We start from the raw sequence: 25,559 nt of genomic DNA on the forward strand, positions 1-25,559 counted from the left end.
TAGATCTGGTTGTTTGTATATGAAACAGAAGGAGGGACTCTGTGACTGTGAGGGAAGCAGATGCCCAATCAAGCCTGGGGAAGAAACAAGAAGTCTGACAGGGAGCCAAGATGTTCAAGGAAAAGTGGGTTGTTTGGAACAGAGAGCCGCAAAAGGGACAAAGTAGGACTGCACTTCATTGGTCAAAGGAAGGACAAGAGCAGGGTAACTGCTGAAGGATAAGGAAAGAGGAATCTAAACATGACCTGGCAAAGAAAACGATATTGAATGTGCTGAGATTCAATGACCCTTTCTCATAATGAAAGTATGGCTCACTGGGTAAAGAAATCAAGATTGGAACAGGAAGAATGAGAAACATAGAAGGAACTAGGGACAAAGGATCAACGTGAGATGCAGGCAGGTCTCCAACAGACTGGCAGAAACAGAATGGAGGTGATGCTGCATGCATAAATTTGGAAATACAGAGTATGAAATGCTTCCCTGCAAACCTGAACAGGAGCCCAGGATTCCTGAACCTCACCATTCCTCTGCTACCCCTGGTATCTGTGAAACTCACAGGGAAAGAGCTTCACCCATCACAAGTATCTGTGTATTTAGAGCATGTTAATTTTTCTTCTATTATCAGTTCCTTTCTTCACTTAGGTGACAAATGTCCTTGAATTGCTTCTAAAGTCTCTGGTCCTAAAAATACATAATGGAATTCCATCTATTTGTCTTTCACTAACCTTACACTCGTAACAGTGTTAACGCTATGTCTGCAAAGTCAAGTTAGTTAAGAGTGAAAATCTGTATTATGCATATTTGTGCAATATTAATTTACCATCTTACTTACAGGTGTTATGGTACTGTCTTCAATTACACAATCACAGATTATTTCTTCCGCGTGCTTCTGTCTCTGCAGATGAACTAGGTCTGTATGCCAGATAACACCACTGCTTTGCACCAAACAAGGAATGAAAAGAAAATTACAGTCCCAAAGTTCAGGCAGTCCATCCCTACTCAGGAGGCAGATTTAGTCTCTTCAGCTATCATAGAGTTCTTGTGATAATCTTGACAAAACCACCTCAACAGGGTTTTTTTTTTAGTGTGATCAGTAGTACTTTGTTCTTTGTTATCCAAGTGCAATATTTGAGGATCCAGATCTGATTGGGACAAATACTTAACACTCCCAGCTACTGCCGTAGTCAGTGGAAACCATGCTTTGAATATTTAAGGTACTATAAAATGCGTAACAGTAGAACAAAATAGATTCTAGTAATCTAAAAACAGACAACCAAATTAATAAATATTATTTTACTTTCATTTCTATATGCATAATTTTTTATCCCATCAGTCAAACAGAGATAATATTTCCTCTCACAGGAAGTTTAAAAATGAATTACAAGACATTATATCAGAGAATATTTCATTGCAAATAAATAAGTAGCTTCACCTTCAGCGATGGTTTTTAGAGAATGTACACTATATTAAGCACAAAGGTTGTACATTTTACAAAAATGAGAATAATTGTTGAGGCAAGTACCATCTATCCTATGTACTAAAGAGGAAGGATAGGGGAAAGTAGCATCATAATGCAAATCCATGGTGAAGCAAATCAGGGATGCACAGGCAATGTTTACTTTTATATTTCCTGGCTTCTTAGTGTTTGAGCTTAAACCTCACAGTAATGTTCTTTTAAGACAGTTTTACAAGGGATTTATTTAAATTTGCTTATATTAACATACAACCTTGCAGTAGATTTCTCCAAGTTAGTCTGTAATGCTCTTCAGCCTCTGGTTAAATCATTTATTCTGCTCACTTTCAGTCACCTAAAATAAATTACCCTTTTTATATTGATCATGAGTATATTTACATAATGCCTTCATTCCAAAGCATTTAAGTCAGATAGTGACTGCTATGCCCACCAGTGCAACTCAGCTTCCTGCTGTTTATTAATACAGCTAAAATACAGAACAAGACTTGTCAGCCCAAGGGATTCTTTCTAAACCTACTCCCTATGTTCCTGCATAAAATCATGGAATGGCTTAAGCTCATGGACTGGAGGTATCAATTAAAACTACTTACTGAAGTTAAACAGAATCAAACTATTCAAATAGGGATTTGACTAAGTCACAAGTATCAACACTTATGTCAGTTAAGTTTCTGTGTCATCAGAAGAATAGCACAGATTGTTGTTCTTGCCTTCCTTGAATTTTATTTTAGTACAAGCAAAAGAAAGATCTTACTGACTTACCTGTGGGCACCAAATTCTATGTACGCTAACTGTTGTTTTGGAACCCCTTGCCAAATACCAATTTCTGTAGCTTCTGCCATGTAACAGGAACACAGCCCACAGCAGAATGGCCGCTGACTGAATTTGACCTTTCTGTGATAAATAGCCTTGCATTACTACAGTATACTCCAGTGCCTTTCCAGGAAATATTTCTAGGATGCCTGTCTTTGCAAACATTCTTCATAAATGTTAACCAGACAGATGTTTGTGGTGTGCATACCCTTATGATGTCCAGTCTAGCGATAGTACAGATTTTGGTTTTTGTTTCCACAGAACTTTTGTTGGAGAAAAAAAAATCAAAAGACTGGCTTTTTACTTCGCTGAAAGTATAAAAGTGAAACAGAAAAGGCAATAAAAAACCTCTTTGAAAAGCTTTAGTTACAGTGCTGGTTCACTTCAAGACACCAAATCAAATCTTAGCCTTTTATATAGGCATAATAAAATGTCACTGCACAGCATTTCTCCTGGCTCTGGCATCTCATGGTGAACAGTGCCAGTATTGCTCTAGCTAGCAGGTGAGGAGATACCGAGTGATACTGAGTGAAAATGAACAATGAGCCTGAACGAGATTGAAATCTTGGGAAATTCCTGTTACTCAAACCTTTTAACACTCTTTCTACAAAAAAAGAACAAAACAAACAAACAAACAAACAAAAAAAACAAAAACAAAACCAACCCAAAGCCAAACCAAACAAAAACACAAACAAACAACAAAAAACAACAGGCTAACACCTAGATGAAACTACCTGGAGATTTTCTCATAAGGACATTTTTCAGCCTGGAACATGTTGCATAGGTAAATTGGTTTTTATCTTCTGTTTTTTTTTTTTACTCTCTACTGCTAAGAGTCACTGTAAGGGATGTAGCAGGAGAAGGCAACCATTTATTAGAAAGCTGACTTTTTAGAAGTTACCCACAAACTAACTAGCCTTTGCTATAATCAAGGTGGCATTAGTAGAATAAACCTAATTCTACTTTTACTGTTTCTAATTAAGAATGAGGAATTCTGGAGAGACCCATATTGCCATATGAGTCAGTATTGGAGTTGATAACTCGCACAATAAATTCAGTAAAAGTGGAGATTATGGAGCCTTTTATGCCTCATCTAGTTAGACTCAGAGCCAGTTAACAAAACAACAGACTGAGAATTTCTTACAGAAATTTCTTATGTAGTAAAATTCTTATTCTAGTAAAATATTTAAACTCAAAAGTAACCTAATAGCTTGCTTTCTTCTGTAGAATGCAGGACCTTCATATTATAACTTTGCACGCATTTATGGGTTACATAGTATTCAAGTAGCTAAAGCTGAGGCCTGAAGACATTTCTATGATAATCCTACCCGAATGTCGTATTTCTGTGATACAGCATCCATAAGCGTCTGCACGAAGGCCCAGATTCTCAAATGAAAGAATGGAAGGTAAGCATCTGAACATCCCTGGGCTGGGATCTGCAATCTTTATTGGAATGACAGCATACATTGCAGCAAAACACTTCATTACAACATGCATTAAATGAGATTTGTAACTGAAATCTTGTTGTCCCAAAACCAGGTGTTCTTTTACCTGGTGTGCAAGAGCCAATCAATACACTGAGCTGAGATATTTGTATTTATTTTGATTCTGCAGAAGTGGGTGCCAGACATCTAACAGCCAGCAAATGCAAATACCTCTTAGAAGTACAAGAGGCCTTTTATACAAAATAATAACAAGGAGGAAATTAAAATAAAATAACTGATTGGTTATCTATACTTTTCCCACCGCCCATGATTACATATGTTCATGTTTTAAACATTTAGGCAGGTCCTCTTCATTAACATACTCATTATCCATAAGGGTGTATAATTTTCAGCATTAAAATCACTGAAGGGTAGTTCAGGACAAGAATTTTTGTTAGAGTCCAGTGTAGGCTTGTGTAACAAACCATAGTTCACCAACACACAATATACACTGGACAGGTCTGTGAACATACTATTGTCCTTGACCAGGATGCATATCCTGGTTGGTAGGGGGAGTTTCCATCTCTATCTCCGAGGATACCTGGCCTTTGTAACCCTTATTTTGTTCCCACCTACAACAACCTCGCACCAAAAATCATATGCGGTATGTAATATGGTTCTCATCTGTTATGTTAATCCAAGCAAGGGTAATATAAATGTGGCGTAACGCTTCATTTCTCTTTCGGTGTACTACAGGGTATCAGGCACGGCAGCTGGCTGGATACAAAGAACTTTGCTTCTTAAGTAAGATCTCATTTGGCTTGTGTGTCTGGACTTAAGTGCTGCATTTGCAGCTTCCCCTGACTTCACAGGAATGACAATTATAGATAACCTCAGCTATAACCCCAGATTAGGAGTTAGGCACCACTATTTAAGCTACAGGAGAGATTGTATTAACGATCACCTCAAAGCAAAGCTTTGTTTACTAGAAAATACATAATATCTGTGCAGTCAATAGTATTATTATGCAAGCAATTCCCCAGTTGATCAGTACATCAGCCAGCCAGTCTGGCCACTGCAGCATCACGGACTTGCTGTCCTGAGGGCTCCTTTTTGCTGCAGTTCCAGAAAAGTCCAAGATCAACCAACGCTTCTCTGCTGCACTTCTGCACTGCATGCTGGACCCATGTGCTGGTCACCTTTAAAGCTCTCTGCTTGCTGATCTATTGATTGTGTTTTTAAGCTTGTTAAATATATGCCTAGGTAGAAGTAGCCACCTTTGGATCACAAAAGCTCAGCCAAGCAGAAAAAAAAAACCTTATTACTTTGTACTGCATCTGATCTGTTCTAACAGAGCAGATAACACCTCTACTTTTATCCCAATTTTATGTATGTTTTATTTCTGCAAATATTTTGTCAAACGTTTTCAACAATTGATATTTGACAACCAAGACCTTTATGCCATTTCACCAACAAGTTATTAACATAATATTCCCAAGGTTAATTTATCTGACCTAGCTATGTTTTTTATCAAGCAGCAACTTATTCAAGCAAAATTTGAGTATTTGCAACTACCTGTCTGGTCTTCTCTCCCATTATTTACAGTAATATGCTTGATTTAAATCCATTCCTTCCAGTCTCCATAAGGTTTTATTTCCTTTTATCTTTTTAATTTTTTTTCCCCGTCTTCTCTTTGGCTTTGTTTTTGCTCCTTTTTTTCCCTTACAGTTCTGCCTCTCCTTTGAAATGGCTTTTCTCCCTTGCACATTGCTTCACACATTGTTGCTGTTCAGAACAGAAAAGAGCCTTGTGACAGAGCTCCTCTGGGTTTTGTTTTTTTTTTTGTCAGAAAGATGCGAAAGACAACCTATCTAATCAAAGACATTCCAATCAGTTACACTGCTTAGTTTCTCAAAGCAAGCTCATATATTCAGACTTCATTATAAACAGCTCAAACTAAGTTCAAGGTCAGAAACACTGCAGCTAACAGAGCTATTTTCCCGCATCACTTACTCTTTTTACTATATACTTTTTCCACATATGACTATACTGAAATGATTATACTCTCACTGATGCTAATGTTGCTGGACACTAGAAAATTGATTTTAGTTACAGTTATTAATTATAGAATCAGAGAATCATAGAATGGTTTGGGTTGGAAGGGACCTTTAAAGATCATCTAGTCCAACCCCCCTGCAAGGAGCAGGGACATCTTCAACTAGAAGATGAATCCTATAATTATGAATCCAATAATTATTAATTTAGTAATTAGTACTTTGTATTAATTTAGTAATTGTTAATTACTGGATTAATTTACGGGGGCGGGGGGGAAGCCATGGTAAAAGGATTAAATAGGTTGTGTTTCATCCCAAAAAGGAGCATACTATAAAATTATATTCTGGCATTTTGTCCTGTATTCAGTGTAGAGTCAAATCTGTTATTAAAACCTTTTACTATTAAAGCTTATACTGCTGTTCAAAAGAGACCTCAAAAATTTTCCCAAGAAGCTGTAGTTTATAATCTCTTTCCTCTCTCATGGAAAGCACAGGACAGCAGCAGCAAACTGTAAGACTACTGCCTGCAGTTCGGACCGTGTGAGAGAGGCAGGTGCAAGGTCACGCAGAACTTGCATCTAGTTTTGTTCTGTTAAGTAAAAGGTGACTGCAGGGAGACCTTGTTGACCAGTCTGTCACTGAAGATGTGCTTATCACTTGGCAACTTTAAAAAGAAGCTCTAGTGTACACCTGCAGTTACATACAGAATGATTTTACAGATCACGCCACTCTGCAGGCCTTATACACATATGGCGCTGGAAGTAAAAATTTAAAGGTTGACTTTGAAAGTTAATCTCTATATTCAAGCATAGGTGAACTCTTAAGTGAACTGACACTGGCTTTTGTAAACATACTTTGAATTTCTGATAGTATCTTTCTTCTTCAAAGTATTTTATAAAATATTCTGTTTACAAAGATGACAAACTAGTAAGATCCAGTCAGCTCCAAGGCAGAAAAAAAAATAATCACCTATCAGGGAGTAACTAGGAGTTCCATTGTGCATGTGAAAGGAATTTTATCTCAATCAACAGGGGCAAATTGGCTCCCTGCTGTGAAAAAAAATTAAGACATGAGTTAGCTGGTGTCTTAAAAACACTTTTCAGCAAGCTCAACAAATTTTCATTACAAGTTTTACTTGTTTCCTTTGAAACCAGCAGGTTTTGGCATAACGTAAACTAGAATTTATTTTAGCATAACTTACTAAACAGCAAGATGTCAAAAGTAAGTCAGCATTACATCTCAGTGCATAAAACCACAGCTGAATAATCAGACTCACTGCCTCTTCCAGCCAAAACCAACCAGCTGCATTTCTTATCCCGATTACATCACTTTGAGTAATATTTCCAAAGTCTGCAAGAAAGCCCAAAATAAGCAATTGAATTAACATATTGTTTAGTACATTTGGATAAACATACAAACTTACTATAATAGGAGAGAGAAATCTTAGGTTGGATCAAGTGGCAAGCTTCTGTAGTTATTTCATTCTACTCACAGTTTCACTCTACTCTCAGTTTCTCAATTATAGTAATGGTATTTGCTTTTTCTTCATTGCTTCTTGAAAGAAAGTCCCTCCTATCTCAAAGCTTACAGGTTTCAACACACTTGAGCATCGTCTTCTCGCTGTGACTTTTGCTACGGAACTTTATGCCAATTTTCTTGTAACGGTGTTTGCCTGTCTCTCTCATGTACAGTGAATAATAACAAGGAAATATAATGAAAAATAATACATTGTTGACTCCTGTTGTAGATTTGGAAAACTGTACTAAATCTCTTTTTGATTATATTTTATCTGGCTACTTTGGGACCATATTGGATTGAAAAGTACTGATATTCTTTGTCCTTAGTGTCTGTCCTAATCCCTTGCAAGGGAATCCAGAGCTTACGTAATTTATTTTTGTGGTGAGTACTGTTGGGGTTTTTAAATAATAGTTATTATAGTCTAAGGATATAAAAGGAGCAAGACTTACAGAAAAAGGTAATAACATTTATCAGATTAAATGATTCAGACTGAAAAATGGAAAAGCTTTCAAGGACCTTTCTTCACAAATATTTCCTTTTATATTACTTTTTAAATTAATGTGAAACAAAGAAGAATAGTAGGTATTGTGAATCTACAGGATGGGTCTGACCTTGAGTCTCAACTTCAGGAAAATAATTAGCAAGTGTATCTGCAACTGCCGAAATATTCTAAGATATTCAGCAAATTATTTGCTAACACATTCCAATGTTATTACAGTGCAGTGTCAAGTGGCATTCCAAGCTGTACTTCCCACATAGTTACTAGGGTTTAGGGAGCAGAATATCACTTGGTTCTTTTAAAACACAAGATCTTTGACCTTCAGGGTTACTGAACCCTAAATATCAGCATGTTAAAATACCTTGCTGACTGACTGGCAGTAGGGAAGGGTGAAAGGCAAAGAGCTGGAAGCATTGCAGAGATTCCCTAACTCAATCAAACTTCAGTTTTCAGGTGGGACTGTAGTTACATTCTTTCTTCTCCCTTCCTGTTCTCTGTCCTCCATCTTCCTTATCACTAGAATATGATTCTCCAAGTGTTTGTTAGGCCTTGCGAGGGACACAGCAATATCATAATATAAAACAATGACAAAGTGAGAAGTGATGTCTAGGGAATATTACACGGACAGTTCGCAAGGACACAATGTTCTTATGCAAACTGAAAGTCAGGGAAGTCAGTGTGGCCAACACAACTATTCTTGCCAAAAGTAACACCGGATGTGGAGCAAAAACAGTGGGTTTATGTTTCATCTGTAAAACTGGCCATCCTTAAAAAAATTATTTCCAAAACTATACCAGAAAATCAACACAACACTGACATTTAACAAACAAAAGAGAATGTTCAAATCTGTCATATAGGCATAAAAAACCTGTGAATCCTGATTGTGCCCCAATACAACAGAAGTGACTGACTAGAGAAACAAAATTGTTTAAAACCTGCATTTGGGAAGCTTACGCCAATAAATACTTCAAGTCTTCCAAAGTCTGTAAAATGGTATCACGAGTAGTTTTGAAAACTCAAGACATTAAAATCAGAGAATGCCACATTTTCAACGCGGTTTTGCAACTGCAATTTGGGGGTCCTGTTCGGCAGTAGTATCCTTAGGCGCAGCGGGCAGCCTTTACCCACCCCCTGCCTGGTTTTCACACCCAGCCGACGCCTCTCCTGGGGTGGTCTCCTGGCACCCACAGCGCTGCCAAGAAAGCTGGGCCCCGCTGTGAGGAAACGGGGTGGAACTGAGCTAAAGAGCGTGAATCAAGTGCCTTAACGAGCTGTGCTGAGGGAACTTTCAGTGTTTAGGCTTTGGCTTTAAGAGATTAAAAAAGAAAAAAAGAAACAGAAAAAAGACCACAGCGATCTGAAGAGGAGGAGAGCTTTGGCTCCTGTCTTTCAAGCGTGCCCAGCTGAAGGCCGGTGAACGTGTGAGTCTGTGGATGCGAACGGGAGTGACTGACAGGTGCTCTGCTGTCCCCGGTGAGCACGGGCAGCCAAGCCCACCCCTCGGTAGAGCCGCGGGAGGTAACTCTGCCATCACCGACTCTTTTTGCTGGTTTTTTTTTTTGTCTTTGTTTTGTTTTGCTTTCTCCTCACCCTAGTATTTTTCACCTTAATACTTCTGTCACCTGTGAGTTTTCGTAGCACCGACCCCGTTAATCTTCAAGTTTAGCGGTTCCCTTTCTCCTGTAACTGATTCTCCTATTTCTTACAGGCTCGAAGGCTGCTAATTTGTATTTTAGCCGGGAAAAAGTCTAAACTATTTTCGGGGGGGGGTGGGGGGAGCTGGGAGGAGAGCGTTACCCGTCCCCGCTTTACGAACCATGCCGTAGCACCGAGCACCGCCTCGCCCCAGCTCGCCTGCTCGACCCCGCTGCCGCTCAGCCATTGCACGGGTTTTAGCGAAACGCTTCGCCTTTTTAAAAAAAAAAACCAACAGATTTCACTGCGGCGAGTGCTGCCCGCACGGCATCAGCCAGCCCTGGGGCTCCCGCCGGCCGGAACCGTTCTCAGGCGGAACCTTTGTCGCGGGGCGGTGTTTCCCAGCCGGCGGGGAAAGCAGTGGCAGGGGACGGCCCCGGCGGGGAGGGCGGTGGCCGCCGCGGGGGGAGCCCGGTGCCCTTGGCCCCGCCCCGGCGGAGCGCGGCGGGGGCGGGGCCGAGCGAGGTGGCGGCGGCGGAGCCCGGCCCTGTGCCGGCGGGGCGGGGCGGGGCGGGGCGGGGGTTACCGGTGGGGATTACCGGTGGGGACTGCGTCTGGCCTCGCCGCCGCCGCTCCCTCCGTCAGCCCGGGGCGCCACGGCCCGCGGTTCCCGGGCGGGTCGGGCGGCAGCAGGGCCCCGGGCGCAGGGCGGGCCGGCGCCGGCAGCGTTGCCCGGGGAGCGGCTCCTCCTCGCTGGCGGGTGGGGGAGGATGAGCGCCCGCCGTGCGCCCAGTAGCGCCGGTTCGGTTGCCGGAGGGAGACCGGGGCCTGAAGTGCGCAGGAAGTGCCCGGCCCGGCGCTCTCGGGTTCTTCCCGGAGAGAACCGGCGGGAACTGGGGTGGGTGGGGCGCAGCGGCTTCGCTTTGCCCGGTGCTGCCTTTGAGATGAGCGTTTAAGGCTGTTTTTATGTGTTAAACTGCCTGGAAACCCCACTGGCAGTTTCGTCGGTGAGTGGGGTGCTTGTTTCGTGGATGGAGCCTGAAATAAAAGCTGCTTTGTCGAAGGGGAAGGAAGGAAGCAGCCAGAATTGGCTCTGACGAAGCCTCCCGGTGCGCGGAGCGAAGAGCCAGCTCCGGCCCAGCGCTCTCAGGCCGCCGGGGGTCCGGGCTGCCGTGGGGAAAGGTCGCTGGAGAGCAACAGCGCAGGCCTTGGGTTGGCCCAGGGTGTCCTTCCAGCAGCAAAGCAGGGTTTGGCTGCTGGTGCCCAGGTCCTCTCTTTTTTCTGGGTGTGCTCGGTGAAGAAGTGCCTATTCCTTCTAGTAAGAGGACATTCAAGGCTAGTCACAACCCCCAGTACGCAAAGGGATGGAGAAATTTGAACTTTTATCGTTTTCAGCCATGCAGCTGTTAGGGACGGTGCTGATTGCTCCTGCACGTTTGCACCAGGAAGCAGCTTTAAGGGACGAGTGGAACCAGTGAGGTCTAAAATGTTGGTAGTGACGACATCCTGTGGAGAGATGCTTGTTTTCTTAATTTTGGTTAGTTACCACTGTGATTATTGGAGTTTTCTTGGGAATTCCTTCCCAAATAATTCACGGGATGGGGTTATAAAATAACACAATGGGTTTTTTTTCAGAATAAATCAGTTGCCCTTCCTTCAGGTGTTGTTTTTGCGTTGTGAACTCGTAACTTTTCCATATATGAAGGAGTCTTGTTCTCTGGATTTTGGGGTGTTTTGCTCTGGGCAGGGTTACTGTTGTGAATTTTGAAAGTGCCGGCGTTCTTCAGACGATGGTGTGGCGTCTTTGTAGGATGTTGTCAGTGAAGGAAAGGAGCACGGAGAAAATAAATATTACAATAAGAGGAGATTTTTCCACTTGAAAGGACACTCTGGGTGTATTTGCAGAAGAGATCTGTGTGTTTTCCTCAGAAATGCTGTTGTCCCTCTATCAGAGAAGGGTTTTTTTTTCCTTCATTTTGTTCTTTTCTTTATTTGGTTGGTTTGTTTTGTTTTGGTTTTTTTTTGTCAAATGATCTCCAAACGTAGGCCTCTTGCTTCCAAATTACCTTCCCGCATGTGAACCTCAGAGCTGGCAAGAAGCTTGATGAGCCACAGGGTCTGGCAGAATGCTTATTTGAGGGACTGGGGTCTGCAGTCTGCAGTCTCCACAGCCACAAACTGAGATGTGTTTCAAAGCCAAACAAAAACAAACATCCTTACAAAACCAAAACCAAGAATTAATGTAATGAAACTTGGGGATTTCTAAGTGATGATATTGTAGCCAAATTCCCCTGCAGAGATGCAGTCCTCCTTATGCTTTAGACATGAGACAATATATATGGTAGAGAAATAAGTGTTTATTTAAAATGCTTGGTGAGAAAAAGATCATTCATGTTGTATCGTCTGGTAGAGTGGCTGGCAGAGGGCCTCTCCTGATCACGATGTGTTGCAGAAGTCCGGTTTCCACAAACTTGGTTGAATCAACTGATTATTGTGACAAAAAAATATGAAGAAATACTTTAATTTACTTGAAGTGAGTTAGCATTTTAGTGAGTGTGATAAATTTTATCTTGAATTTAGACAGAAGTATTTTTTATCTGCATGAATAGCCGTATCTCCGTTAGCTCCAGAATGTCAATCGACTGAGCTTTCCTGGAGCTGTGGCAGGTTGGCACACTCCTGCTTTGTCAGCTTTGTTTCTGGCAGTGCGTTGCTTAACTGGGATGTGACGTCCTGTCCTGGTTTTGGCAGGGATGGAGTTAATTTTCCTCTCGGTAGCCGGTGTGGTTTGGATTTTGGATGTGAAGAATGTTGGTAAAAACACTCTGATGATAAGAGTTGTTGTTAATGAGACCAAGGGCACTGTCTGGCTTTCCAAGTCTCGTTAAGGTGCAGGTGCGGGAAGCTGGGCAAGAGACAGACGGAATGATTGACCCAAACTGGCCAAAGAGAGTATTCCATGCCATAAACGTTCTGCTCAGTGTGTAAGTGGGGGTTGCCCTTGGAGGGGGCATCCACCTCCATCCATCTCACTCTCTCGCTCACTGGCCTCGTTCCCTCTACATCTCTGGCTCCTTTTCGCTCCTTTGCTTGCTGCTCAGTTTCGTTTCCGTGATGGCTGCTCAGGACGGGCTGTGTCGGTCACTGGGTAGTGAGAAAATGTACATTGTTCATTTTGTATATTTTAGTATCCTTATATTTTGTAGTTATTGTAGTTTTTCTTTGCTATTCTAGTAAACTGTCTTCATCTCAACCCGGGAGTTTTTTTCTTCCCCGTTTCTCTCCCCCATCCCACTGGGGAGGGGGAGGGTGAGCGAGAAACTGTGTGGTGACCAGGGCTAAACCACAACACAGAGAGAGTCTTGATTTTCAAATACTTGGTAAGAGTAAATAGAAAATGCTAACAGTAATACTGTTAATCTTGGCCTTTTTTAAGGTAGGAGCATTAAGAATTATTTTACTTTTTGTTTAACTTAGGGCTCAGAGATGGAATCATCAGAACGGTCAACAGTTACAAGTGAGCAGAAATCCAGGTAACTTGTGTTGCAGAGGTTGTATGAAACTCTCTTAATGAAAATCTGAAAATGTAGTGGGAAAATCACTGACTGAAAATTGGATATGAGAACAACATCATGCTTGAAAACTTGAAATGATCCCAGAAACTCGTTTCTCCATTGAGCGAATGCTTGGTACTCAGTTAAGCTGTTCGTGCAGAATAAATAATAACTTGCTGAGAGGAAACGATTGGTGCTGAGTGTGTCAGGAAGGCATGGGGATTATCAGCAACACACTCCTTGTAGGCGTTAGCTGGCAACTTTATCTACATTATTGACTATTGACTATTAGTTGCTTTGCCTGAGGCTGTTTCAAGTTAAACGTTATTGTTTTAGCTAGATGGTTTCAGACGATTGTGAAGTAAGAGGTGTTAAACATTCAGATTAACAGGAATTAAAAATCCCTGAAGGTAGTTCTGAAAGTTAAGGGAATTCGAAGGTTCTGTGTTACTGAAATCTTTCTTTGTATACAGTGGTTTCACTGTATGGTGTAAATACATTTTCACTTCTTTGCAAATTAATCATGAAAGCCAGACTTTCTGGACAGTTTCTTTTTTGTGCTGCGTTGTGCAGTGAATACGGACGTAGACCGGAGTACGCCATTGGGAGTAACCTGTGGTTAGTAACATCGGAATAGTGCGCCAGATGAACCCTTGATCTCAACAAGCGTGACTGTTCTTATGCTGATGGATCCTAAAGTGAGAATGAAAGATACTGCTTTTTCCCGGAAAAACAAAAGATGTTACCTTGAAATACTGTCCCTTTGAAATAGTTCCACATACTTTCTGTCAGACGTGTATTAAGTAAATCACTGGACAGTCCTTTTGAATACTTTTTTCAAAATTTCATATGAAATGGTGTTTGGCTAGCTGAGTAGACTGCAAATTGTCAATCGTCAGCTTTCTTCTCAAAGACATCAGTGATTTGAAGTTGTTGCCATTTTTGGCTTAAATTAATTATGCACGCTTCCTTGTCTAAAATGACAAAAAGACTTGGAGTACATCGTGGGTTTGGGGAGGGCTGTGAACTGTTACCAGTAGCAATCTTCTGCGTAGCAGTGGAGAACTCGGGTCCTTTTGGTTGGTCAGCATTTGCACAAGTGTTAATATTTCATACGGACTTCTTGAGTCAGTCATGAGATCTTCAGTCAAGTTAGAGAATGCACTGTCAAAAATGAAGATGTTTGCCTTCTCTTTTAAAGGAAGTTCTTAAAAAGTCTAATAAGAAAGCAGCCTCGGGACCTTCTTCTTGTAACTGGAACTGGAGTCAGTGCTGCAGTAGCACCGGGAATCCCAGCGCTGTGCTCCTGGAGAAGCTGCATTGGGGCTGTAATTGAAGCAGCTGAACAGCTGGAGGTGCTTCACCCGGGAGATGTCGCTGAATTTCGTCAAAACGTAATCAAAGACAGAGACCTGCTTGTGGTTGCACATGATCTCATCAGGAAAATGTCACCAGTGAGTATGCCTATAACTCACCTTGATTTCCAAAATTATATTACATACATTTATTTTGTTATCAACAAAAATTCTTTTCCGCTTTCTAAAACTTGATTTTTTTTTTTTCTGGTAAAAACTGAGATTTTGAGGGTGATCTCATAGTACATTGCACGTTTTGGAGAAGATTAAAAAATCCTTGGTTTTTAGTGTAAGTAAGCTTTCGCCGTAATTCATACAAGCAAGAGTCCTGACTATTAAATATTTGACATAATGTTTCGTGGAACTGAAGGAAGAATTTACAGCTCTGCCGGCTAAAACTAGAGCTACCCTGACAATACAGGTAGACCTTGACCCTGCTGATAGCCTTAGGTCACTCAGACTGAATCACCGCTGCCGCTCACACTTCACTGAAGACAGTCCATACGTGCCTGGTTTCTCAGCCGTTCATCTTGGGTTCCAGAGATTTTCAGATTGCGTTAGTAGGTTTGCCAAGTCTTCTAGTTGAAATAATTCGGGTGACATACACACTGCTAAGTTGTAGGACCTGTTGAGCCTTTGCAACGCATAGTGAGCTTCTCTACAGGCAAAATTTAATGATAACATCTCTCTTATGGGAGGAGACTGTGTAGTTAGGCTTTGTAGCAGACGTAGTGATTAACACATGAAATACATCAAGACACATACAGTAAGCAAAAAAAAAGAAAAAAAGCAAAGAAAAAAAGCCCAACCCATTAATAGTATATCCATATATCCCAGACTCTGAATCCAGGGAATGGTAATTTTAGTACACAAACTGATTTTCAAAGCATACTGAGAGAGGGGAGGTTTCCATGTGGTTAGGGCAGTAACTGTATTTGGCTTATCAACAGACGTTTGTTCTGTGTGTAATACAACTCCTTGAACAGGAAGCCTGTATGTTTTGTAGAATTGTTACAGGTTCCTGTCAGTCTCAGCAGGTACTCCAGGCAAATGCAGCCTACGCTTTCCTAAAAGTGTACCTCCGTGTTTGTTTACAAGTGACAAGTGAGGATTTAACTGTAGCAAAATAATTTGGTTTATTGTACCTGTATAACGAGCTACCTGGAGAAAACCAGACTTATTTTGAGCTACATTAAGTAGCAAGAGCACCTGAGTAATCTGAGATTGGTTTTAGATGGTTCTGTACATTCAGACCTTTATGCTTGGTGTACCATGTAAGCCCTCTTGGAGAGAAATGCTTTGGCCTGAAGTAGATAAATGATGTGGGTTTTCCGTTGGAGGCGGTTATAACGGTGCACGTGGTCCTTACGAAGTGTTCGTCTTTTCCTTTTTTCAGCGTACTGGGGATACGAAGCCCAGCTTCTTCCAGGATTGCTTAATGGAGGTGTTTGATGATTTGGAACAGCACATTCAGAATCCTGTTGTTCTGCAGTCGATCCTGAGACTCATGGAGAGAGGCACAATGGTTCTGACTACAAACTATGATAATTTACTTGAAATATTTGGTCAGCAGCAGGGTAAACCTATGGAATCTTTAGACTTGAAAGATAAGGATAAGGTATGATGAGAGCAGCAACATTTTTACACTTATTGTAAGAGAAGGCAGCTCATGAGCTTCGTTGAAAGATGTTTTCCTGATTAAACAGTGTCGAGGCTAAAACTCCGTAGTCGGTAAAGCACGTCTATGAGCTAACAGCAGATGAACAGACGTTTATTTTAGGTGTCTCTTTATTCTGAATAATCTGGTAACAGTCACCAAAGAGAATTTCAGCAACACATTTATTAACCAATTCCCCTCCAGTCCCTGGAAAAAAGACACAAACTTACTTAACTTACGTGAAGTAGCTGTAACAGCCACTGTTCTGGTTTTGTTAGTGAGGGGGGGCCTAAGGTGGTAGCTTCTGTAGGAAACTGCTAGAAGTCGCTCCCCTTTGTTCAGTGGACTCGGCTGGGCCTAGGGCGGACCTGCTGCTGGCCAAGGCCGAGCCAATTGGTAGCAGAATGTCCCGTGATAACGCCTCTGCGATAACGTATTTAAGTAGGGGAAAACAGGAAAAAGAGAGAAGAGAAGATGTGAAGCAGCTGAGCGGGGGGCAGAGAGGGGGAGGCGCAAGCCTCATGGGCCTTGCAGGCCTCACCCTCTGGCCTCCCGCCGGGCAGCCGACTGGGCCCAACTCGGCCCAGCCCAGCTGCAAGAAGTGGAGAGGAGATGAGAAGTGAATAAGATGTAAAAAGGATCCTGAGAGGCGTCTGCCAGCCTGTTGTGAGGAACGGCTGCAGACGCCAAGGTCAGTTCAGAAGGAGGGGGAGGAGTAATATGGCTCCTGGCCAAGATTCCCCTGCAGCCTGTGGTGACGACCATGGTGGAGCAGGTTGTCCCCCTGCAGCCCATGGAGGTCCACGGAGGGGCAGAGATCCACCTGCAGCTCGTGGAGGACCCCACGCCAGAGCAGGTGGAGGCCTGAAGGAGGCTGTGGCCTGTGGAGGGCCCGCTGGGACAGCTGTTCTAGAGGGACTGCACCCCGTGGAAGAAATGACCCACGCCGGAGCAGTTTCACGGAGGACTGTGGCCCGTGGGAGGGACCCCACGCTGGAGCAGAGGAGGAATGTGAGGAGTTCTTCCCCTGACGATGATACAGCGGCATAAAACAACGCGTGATGAACTGACCGCGACCCCCATTCCCTTTCCCCGCCCCGTGCCGCTCGGGAGGGGAAGGTGGTAGAGATAATGTTAAGCCCGGGAAGAGGGAGGGGTGGGGGGAGGTTATCTTGTTCCCTGTCTCATTCTCCTGCTAATTTTAGAAAATAAATGAATAGTTTTCCCCAAGTCGAGTCTGTTTTGCCCGTGACGGTAACTTTAAGGATTTCTCCCCGTCCTTATCTCAAACCTTGAGCCGTTTTTCTTATATCATCTCCCCCTGTTCTCTCGGAGGGTGGGGGGAGCGGGAGAGAGACTGCGTAGTCTGGTCCGATCGGGGCTGAACTACGACATGATTTCACCTAGCTGGCAGTTAATTTGGTGTTCATATCTTTTCTGTCAGCATTGCTGGGACTTGCTTCTTGGTTGAGTGCTTGTTTAGACAAAAAAAAGCCAGAGATACCTTCAGGATCAGCAGTCAGCTCTTCATTACAATTTAAAGTAAGCTGTGTAATTAGTAACTAAAACTATTTCTTGATGCAGAAGAGTGCAAAAGTAGTTATTTCTGCTTCAAGTGGTTTTGTAAGTCAGGGCAGCTGTATGTTTTTGCACAATCTCGGTTATCGTAGTATATTAGAGTGTAACAAAAGAATTTAACTTGCTTGATTGGCTTTAGGTTCTTCAGTGGGCCAGAGGTCATATAAAGTATGGAGTTCTTCACATTCACGGCTTATACACAGATCCCTGTGGAATGGTGCTGCATCCCTCGGGATATAAAGATGTTACTCAAGATCCTGAAGTCATGGTTCGCGTGAGCTTTAAAATTTAACTGTGTTTTGCCAAACGGTTCTGTTGTGATCGCTGCACAGACGTTACCTAAGGCGAGGGTTTTGTCAGACCGTATAGATTAAATACTTGGGGCCCAGAAAAGAGGCAGGACTATGCAGAAAGCCAGCTGTGTTGCTAGGGCAGTGTATGCTCTTGTGTACCGCTGCTGTGTAAATCACAACCAAAACCCTCAGCTGTAGGTCACAGCTTCAGTGTTCTTTGTGTTTCTCTCATGAAGGGACGTTAGCCCCAAAATACTAGACACCAGAACAAGGACTCATCACCATCTGGTGGCTTGGATTCATTTTTTAGGGGTTTAAGCTGCTACCGGCTCTGGATCCTGGACTTAATGTAATATCTTTGGTATTTTAGGAAGTTAAACATTTGGTCAAGAATATCAATTTTCCTTATTTACAGATTGACCTAACGGGAGCCTGATATTCTGTCATCATAATTCTTTCAATTTAAAATTCCCTTATGGAAAATATTTACCTGTGTACTTAATTTTGTACGGTAACCTTGATTTTGAATCTGTATTTTTTTTGTAGAAACAGCTGAAAATTATGAAATGTCAGTTTGCCCTGATCCTAAAACTTATGCTTAATTCAGTTCAATAGTGATGTCTACTCTGCTTCTCCCTTTAAGTCTGGCACACTTTAAAGCCTTGGCCTTTTGACTTCCAAAGTAAATGTGGCTCTTGTGTGTTTATATTTCTTAACAGGAAGTTCTTCAAAATTTGTATCGAACCAAGTCTTTTTTGTTTTTGGGCTGCGGAGAGACTCTGCGTGATCAGATATTCCAAGCTCTTTTTCTTTATACGGTAAAGAATAAAGTGGATTTAGAACATTTTATGTTGGTGCTTAAAGAAAACGAAGATCACTTTTTTAAGCTGCAGGCAGATATGCTGCTGCATGGAATAAAAGTGGTGTCCTACGGGGACTGCTTTAAACAGTTCCCAGAGTGCGTACAAGATCTGACTGCTCAAATCTGCAAGCAGAGAAGTCCAGGTAACGTATCCTCTTTAATAAGAAAATTTTGAGTCGGTACGTAGCAGGGTGCCGTGTTTGAACAATCAGCAGTTGGGCTGAGGTGTTGACCTCCCGCGTAGCTAGCGCCAGGCCTGTGCAGCGTCTTTGCTCGTGACTGGCATGCAGAGTTGGAACACGTGACAAAATGGTAACCAGATTTCTTTCTCTAAGGTCCGTGGGTTCTTGCAAGTTTAATCTTTTAATTCTGAATTTGTCTTTTTGTTAGCACTCGGTTCAGGTGTCTCCTTTGTGGTTTTCTTTGGCGTGAACTACTCCAGTACATTGAGTGTCACATTCTAGGGAATGTGACATGTCAGTAAAATAGAGTAAAAGAACTGCAGGGATTAACTGGTGGGATAAACTGGCTGAGCTGCAACACCAGATTAGGCGCAGAATGGGAAGTTAAGTCAGTACACCCAGTAGTGTTTGGCTTATCACAGTTATGGCTAATGAGGGGGAAACCTCAGTGTGAGGATAATGTTTTGATAGAATCATAGAGCAGTTTGGGTTGGAAGGGACCTCTAAAGGTCATCCAGTCCAACCCCTCTGCAAGGACCAGGGCATCTTCAACCAGATCAGGTTGCTCTGAGACAATAAAATAGAAGAGGCTGGGGAACAGTATTCCATTTGTGACAGTGAATGGCGTTCTGTAGAGGGCATTTAATGCTAAAATGGGGAACTGCTCGATACCTTTGCTGAAGGTAACTGTCCTGCATCAACAGGGAGCTAAGTTTTACTAACTAGGTCTGTTCACCTACTTCCCCCGCTCCCTTCCATCCTGTTTCTTCTCAACTCATAAAATTCATTAGCTGTAACAATGAAGAGCCTTTAATACAAAACCAGGGAAAACAACCAACTGTATCTTGAAGGGAGGAGATTTCTTTAATGTTTTGCAAACAAGGAGAGTTCCGCTACGGCTTATCCAGAGAATTGAGGAAAAAAACTGGAGTAAATGACCTTGGGAAGAATACGGTTTTACAGCTCTTTTATTTATCATGTCAGCAAAACTCTTTTGTCTAAAATTATTCCCAAGTGATGCACAGCAGGAACTTGCCTTCCCTAAAGGAATATTGCAGGTGTATGCCCAAATTATGTCGTGGTTTTTGCAACTGAATGGATATTAATTTTAGACTGGATTAGGTTTTTCTTTCCATGAGGGCTAGAAAAAGTATTTAGCAGAGCATCTAGGTTTCAGGAAGTCTGTCTGCAGCGTAGACACCTAAAAGTAAGTTGGGGTGCAATTTCAGACATTGAACTAGCCTTAGCCTGCTGGTTTGTTCTTGGACATACTGCTGTGGATGGGTGTGATGGACGCATTTTTCATAGTCTGAGCAGTGTCTGGAGCCTGTTGAGTCTGGAGTATCAGTAGCCAATTCATTGTGAAGCAGCCATTGATAACAGGATGGGCCTGGGAGGGGCGTCCATTTAGAGCTTATGTAAATGGAGTTGACTACAAAATCAGACTATAATGCTCCCCTGTTTGTTCAGTGGAATTACTAATTGGCATCGTACTTGCCTGAAGAGGGACCTTACTCTTACTTCAAAATCTTGTTGATCTAATTTACAAGTCAAGATCCCAAACAAAACTGTTTTCAAAGACTCATTACCGCTCTTTACACTACCAAACTGTCAGGTTTCATTTTTTTAATGTTTGTTTACAAACTCTCTTTTAAAAAATAGCAGGAGGAGTTTGTTAAAAGGATTATATGAAAGAAAGGAGAAATGCAGGCATTGATCCTGACAGGGGACGTCAGCCACCTAGACATCTGCTGGAAAAGCAGCTCAGCGAGCTGCAGGCAGTCCAGGAAACTACTGGAGTGCGTTGAGGACGGCTTCCTGGTACAGGTGATGGAGAGCCTGACCGGAGGAGCGGCACTGCTGGACCTGCTGTTCACTGATGTGGAAGAACTTATTGGAGAGGTCAAGGTTGTAGCCTGGGGTGCAGCAGTCATGCCTTGGTAGAATTCTCAGTCTACAGATGAAGCAGATGAAGTTGCTAAGCTGCTGTCCATCCTATTTGAAAGGTCATGACAGACTGGGGAAGTTCCCAGTGGCTGGAAAAGGGGAAACATAAGCCCCATTTTTAAGAAGGGAAAAAAGGAATACCTGGGGAACTACACACCAGTCAGTCTCACCTCTGCCTGGCAAGATCATAGAGCAGATCCTTTTGGAAATGGTGCTAAGGCACATGGAAAATAAGGAGGTGATTGGTGACAGCCAACACGGCTTCACAAAGAGCAAATTGTGCCTGACCAATTTGATAGCTGCCTAAGGGTTACAGTGTTGATGAATAAGGGAAGAGCAACTGATGTCATCTACCTGGACTCATGCAAAACATTCTTGTCTCTAAACTGGAGAGACACGGGTTTGAGAGATGGGCCACTCGGTGGATGAGGAATTGGCTGGATGGTCATGCTCAAAAGAGGTGCAGTCAGTGGCTCAATGTCTAGGTGGCCAGTGACGAGTGGCATTCCTCAGGGGTCCATACTGAGACCAAGTACCATTTAGCACCTTTGTCAGGGACATGCACAGTGGGACAGAGTACACCCTCAGCAGGTTGGTCAATGACTCCAAGCTGTGTGGTGCCATCGACACGCTGGAGGGAAGGGATGCCATCCAGAGGGATCTTGACAGGCTGGAGAGGTGGGCCGGTGCCAACCTCATGAAGTTCAGCCAGGCCAAGTGCCAGATCCTGCACCTGGGTCATGGCAATCCCAGGTACAAATACAGGCTGGGCGGAGAATGGATCGAGAGCAGCCTTGAGGAGAACTTGGGGGTGCTGGTGGACAGGAAGCATGGCATGAGCCATCAATGTGCGCTTGCAGCCCAGAAAACCAACCACATCCTGGGCTGCATCGAGTGTGGCCAGCAGGTCAAGGGAGGTGATTCTGCCCCTCTACTCTGCCCTGGTGAGACCCTCACCTGGAGTACTGTGTCCAGCTCTGGAGCCCCCAACAGAAGAAGGATGTGAACCTGCTGGAGCGAGTTCAGAGGAGGGCCACCAAGATGATAAAAGGGCTGGAGCACCTCTCCTGTGAGAGAGGTGCTGAGAGAGTTGGGGCTGTTCAGCCTGGAGAAGAGGAGGCTCCGGGGAGACCTGATAGGGGCCTTCCAGTACCTCAAGGGGGCCTACAGGAAAGCCGGGGAGAGATGCTTTGTCAGGGAGTGCAGTGATAGGAGAAGAGGTAATGGTTTAAAGTGCTGTCGGGTAGATTTAGATTGGACATAAGGAAGAAATTCTCTGCTGCGTGTGTGGTGAGGCACTGAACAGGTTGCCCAGAGAAGCTGTGGATGCCCCATCCCTGGAAGTGTTCAAGGCCAGGTTGGGACGGGGCTTTGAGCAACCTGGTCCAGTGGAAGAGCTCCCTGCCCATGGCAGGGGGTTGGAAGTAGGTCATTTTTAAGGTCCCTTACAACACAACCGTTCTGTGACTCTAAATAGAACCCTGCTGTTCTGGGATGTTGCATAAAAGTGTACAAACTTTTTGGATACTAGCTTACGCTATTGCTGTCTCTCACACTTCTCTAGGTGCTGATCGAGTGGACAGCACAACACTCTTGGGTAAGCAATGTCCTTATTTTACAGAAAGTTCCACAATCTATCAAGGAGATAGAAATATGTCTCTTATTTACAAAATAATTAAATCATTGTTGTGCAGCGCTCTGATTTAGCTCTGAAAGTCTGCTTAACACATTCTCTTTTTACTCCTCTTTCTTTCTGCATATCAGCAGGTAACTGCTAACTTTCAGCTGTCAATGAAAGGACAACGGACTGAATGGAAAAGCTCTGGAAAATGTATATTTACAATTATTAGTGGTGGCCAGGGTATTTTAAGATAATATGAACATCCATGAGGTTTTGGCTTAAATTTGCAAACATGCCTTTGGCCATGTTGAATGCCTGCCTTAAGAAGGTATAGAAGAGTGAGTCTCCACCTTAAGCACATAGCACTGACGGTGAATTTTTGGCTAAGCATTGTGCAGGTAGCTTTGGGGTGCTTCTGTGAGTAAGCAGAGCAATAATACATTCCAATTTATGGTATAAAATAGCAAAACTCCCCTTTGCAACAACACTTCATCTTAAAAAGATTGCACTTCTAAGATATCTGTGCTGCTCGGGCAAATAATATTAAAACTGTCTAGAAGTATCATTTCATTATTGCATAGAAGGGTCTTTGGCAGCGCAGACTGAAACCTCTCACTTTTTCACAATCCAGAAGTACACAAGGTGTGACAGGTGTAAAGTCAGAGATGACTTTTGTTAATTCCAACTAGGTTCTAAGCTTACCTGTCTTTCAGGTGAGTTCATAAATCCCCTTTTCAGTCAAGCACAATCATGCATCAGTGGAGAAGACAGCAAACGCTTGAGCACAATTTAGTCTAGTTCCACTTACCATAAAGCTCCTTTACTAACTTACTGGCACTCGCCTCACAAGTAATTCTAATACCCATTTACTTGTATTTTGGAATACATATTAAGTAAAAAAAAAAAAAAAAACAAAAAAACAAAAACCAAAACCACAAACAGATTTGTATAATACCCCCCCTCCAAAATATATCTGGAGTTGTAAGTGATGGATGTCCTGATTCTGAGGGAATTTCCCTTCCATTCATTTTTACTGTCCAGCTACACTGTTTATACTTTCAACAGTAGCTCACACCAATACTTTCTTTTTAAACTTCTAAAAGAAAGAAGCTTCTCACCTGTGAACTCCACAAGCATTATCACACAAAATCAAGAATTATTTTCTTTGAAAGGCAGCTGTGTAATTAGTTACTTCCTGCATTATATGTTCGTGCCAGAGCTCAGTGTTGGGGAAGAGCTCGAGATCACTGAACGGGTGCAGACTGTCAGCAGGGTTGGTGTTGTAATTTAAAAGCCAAATGCAAGAACCTCAGTGGACCAGAGTTTTGCTTGCCTTAATATTTGATGCTTGTAATAAAAAGTATACAAAGCACATTAACTGGCAACATTAAAATGTTTCTTTCTTTCCCACCCCCCCTCCCTTCCCCCTTCTCCACAGGAACTTCATGTGTGGACTGTGCTAAAAGGAAATTAGGGGGAAACTGCACTGACTCTCCTAAGAGAATCAAGGCATCAGATAATGGCACACCCACTATTTAGTGAGGAAAAAACCAAAACCCAGGCCAGAAGCTGTTTAATAGTAGGTGTTTTACATCTGCTCCACGGAAAGTTTTGAGCTGTTTCCATGGTTTTAAGTGGAATGAAAATTGTCTGTCTTAGCCTTTTCTTTTCTGGGGCTGTGGGTGTGTGATGTACGTAAAGCCTGAGCTTCATACGAGCCACTCTCCAGGCGCTTCCATGCTACTGAAGCTGTACCTGCAAGGTCATTTAGGAGCAGGTGCAAGTTTTCTCTGCCTGTGCTTCAAGGCAGCTGGACCAAGGTCTTAGCCAAGGGGGAGCCCCAAAGGAGATGATGGTTCAATGTGTCAAAAAGGACTTATGGGATACCTGGGACTGTTAGTTGCCTTTAAAATGAAGGGGTTTTATTATTTTCTCATCAGCTGAAACTGTGATTAGGCTGCTCTTCAGGGGTCTGCCAGTACAAGGCTGCTTGCAGGCTTCAGATTCAGAACTCTTGAGCTGTGAGGAACAGGAAATGTTTCACGTTTATAGAATGTGCATCATGATAACTTGCCTCTTTTACACTTTTAGCGTGAGTATTGGTTGTACTTTTTCAGTCTGTTAAGGCACGAGATCACACAGGGAGAAAAGGATGTCACAGCAATGTATCAGCAAGCACATATCACACGTACGTGGGGACTTACTGACCTGTTTGCAGTGTGTACCTATGGAAATACCTTAGCAGTTGTTTAAATCGTAGAGTATGCTGCTAGTTATCTCAGAAAGCAGGTAATGGATACTCCTAGTGCAGCAGAATTAAAACCAGTTAGCATCTAATTATGCAGTGGTAGACGATTTCCAGGATGTAAGTTTGACTGCAGCTGAACTACTGAAATGATTACGGTTAGGCACTGCATTAACTTACTTTTTTTTTCCTGAGGTGCTGTTACTTCACCGACCACTGAGTTGTGTCACCACTAAACTGGTATAATTACCAGTCCAGTTGCTAACACTGAGCATCTGAAATTTTGTAGTCAGCTGCCTCTCACCTCAGTGTTTGCAGGCGAGCACGTTCAGGGACCATGCTTTGTTCCGATACCGGCACGTTTGTATCCGTCAGTCCTGGAGAGTTGCTTCAGTCAGGTTTCTCTGCTGATGCTCCCTGTGGATTTGATCTGTTCTGCCTTCTGAGATCACACCACAGTAATGAGGTTTTTACAGGGAGTGGAAGTGATGGGTCTGTCAGATGACCTTTCTGTCTGCATTGTGGTATGTCAGCTCCACATCACAAAAATTATTTCTGCTTGTTCTCTAGTGTGTGTGTGCAAAATGAAAGGCTTAACAGCGAGGTGCATGCTTCTTTCTAGACTAATAACTACTGAGATGGGGAGAGGTTGTTTGGTGTGGAAGTTTTTGTCCCTGTTCTAAAGTAGGTGAAGATCTGAAGACATTTTGCCTGGAAAAGCAATCTTAATGCACGCACACTGACTCTTGTCTCTTCTGCCTGAGAAGAAAACACCCAGTCATCTGTCACGCTTGACAGTCTGGAAACCATACTTAGGTTTTAGTGTGTGATGTAATTGCAGGGTCAGTTCT

The 25,559-nt window shown here is 42.8% G+C and overlaps 2 protein-coding genes across 2 annotated transcripts in view; one reads left to right on the forward strand and one right to left on the reverse strand.

Annotated features, from left to right (window-relative positions):
• The window catches only part of LOC147602149 (uncharacterized), a 214,208-nt gene extending 207,095 nt beyond the window's left edge, over positions 1-7,113 (reverse strand). Inside the window, exon 1 of the mRNA XM_086757844.1 lies at positions 7,039-7,113. Within this exon, the coding sequence (XP_086613970.1) occupies positions 7,039-7,070 (32 nt within the window). The 5' untranslated portion in view covers positions 7,071-7,113. The remainder of the gene's footprint in view (positions 1-7,038) is intronic.
• Positions 7,114-10,408: 3,295 nt separating this feature from the next.
• Positions 10,409-24,215, forward strand: SIRAL2 (SIR2 antiphage like 2). Its single transcript, XM_086757866.1, has 8 exons — positions 10,409-10,421; positions 12,892-12,947; positions 14,170-14,422; positions 15,720-15,941; positions 17,698-17,826; positions 18,571-18,856; positions 22,407-22,439; positions 23,902-24,215. Exons 2-8 carry the CDS (start codon positions 12,901-12,903, stop codon positions 24,000-24,002), a joined length of 1,071 nt encoding a protein of 356 aa, XP_086613992.1. The 5' UTR covers positions 10,409-10,421; positions 12,892-12,900; the 3' UTR covers positions 24,003-24,215.
• The last annotated feature ends 1,344 nt before the right edge of the window (positions 24,216-25,559 follow it).

Source organism: Chlamydotis macqueenii, chromosome 1 (assembly GCF_036417535.1).
Source record: "Chlamydotis macqueenii isolate bChlMac1 chromosome 1, bChlMac1.mat, whole genome shotgun sequence".
Lineage (NCBI taxonomy): Eukaryota > Metazoa > Chordata > Aves > Otidiformes > Otididae > Chlamydotis > Chlamydotis macqueenii.

Coding starts and splice junctions, on each gene's coding strand:
- SIRAL2 (XM_086757866.1), top strand. CDS start 12,901: ATGGAATCATCAGAACGGTCAACAGTTACAAGTGAGCAGAAATCCAG. Junction 14,423..15,719: donor TCATCAGGAAAATGTCACCA/GTGAGTATGCCT, acceptor TCCTTTTTTCAG/CGTACTGGGGATACGAAGCC. Junction 22,440..23,901: donor GGACAGCACAACACTCTTGG/GTAAGCAATGTC, acceptor CCTTCTCCACAG/GAACTTCATGTGTGGACTGT.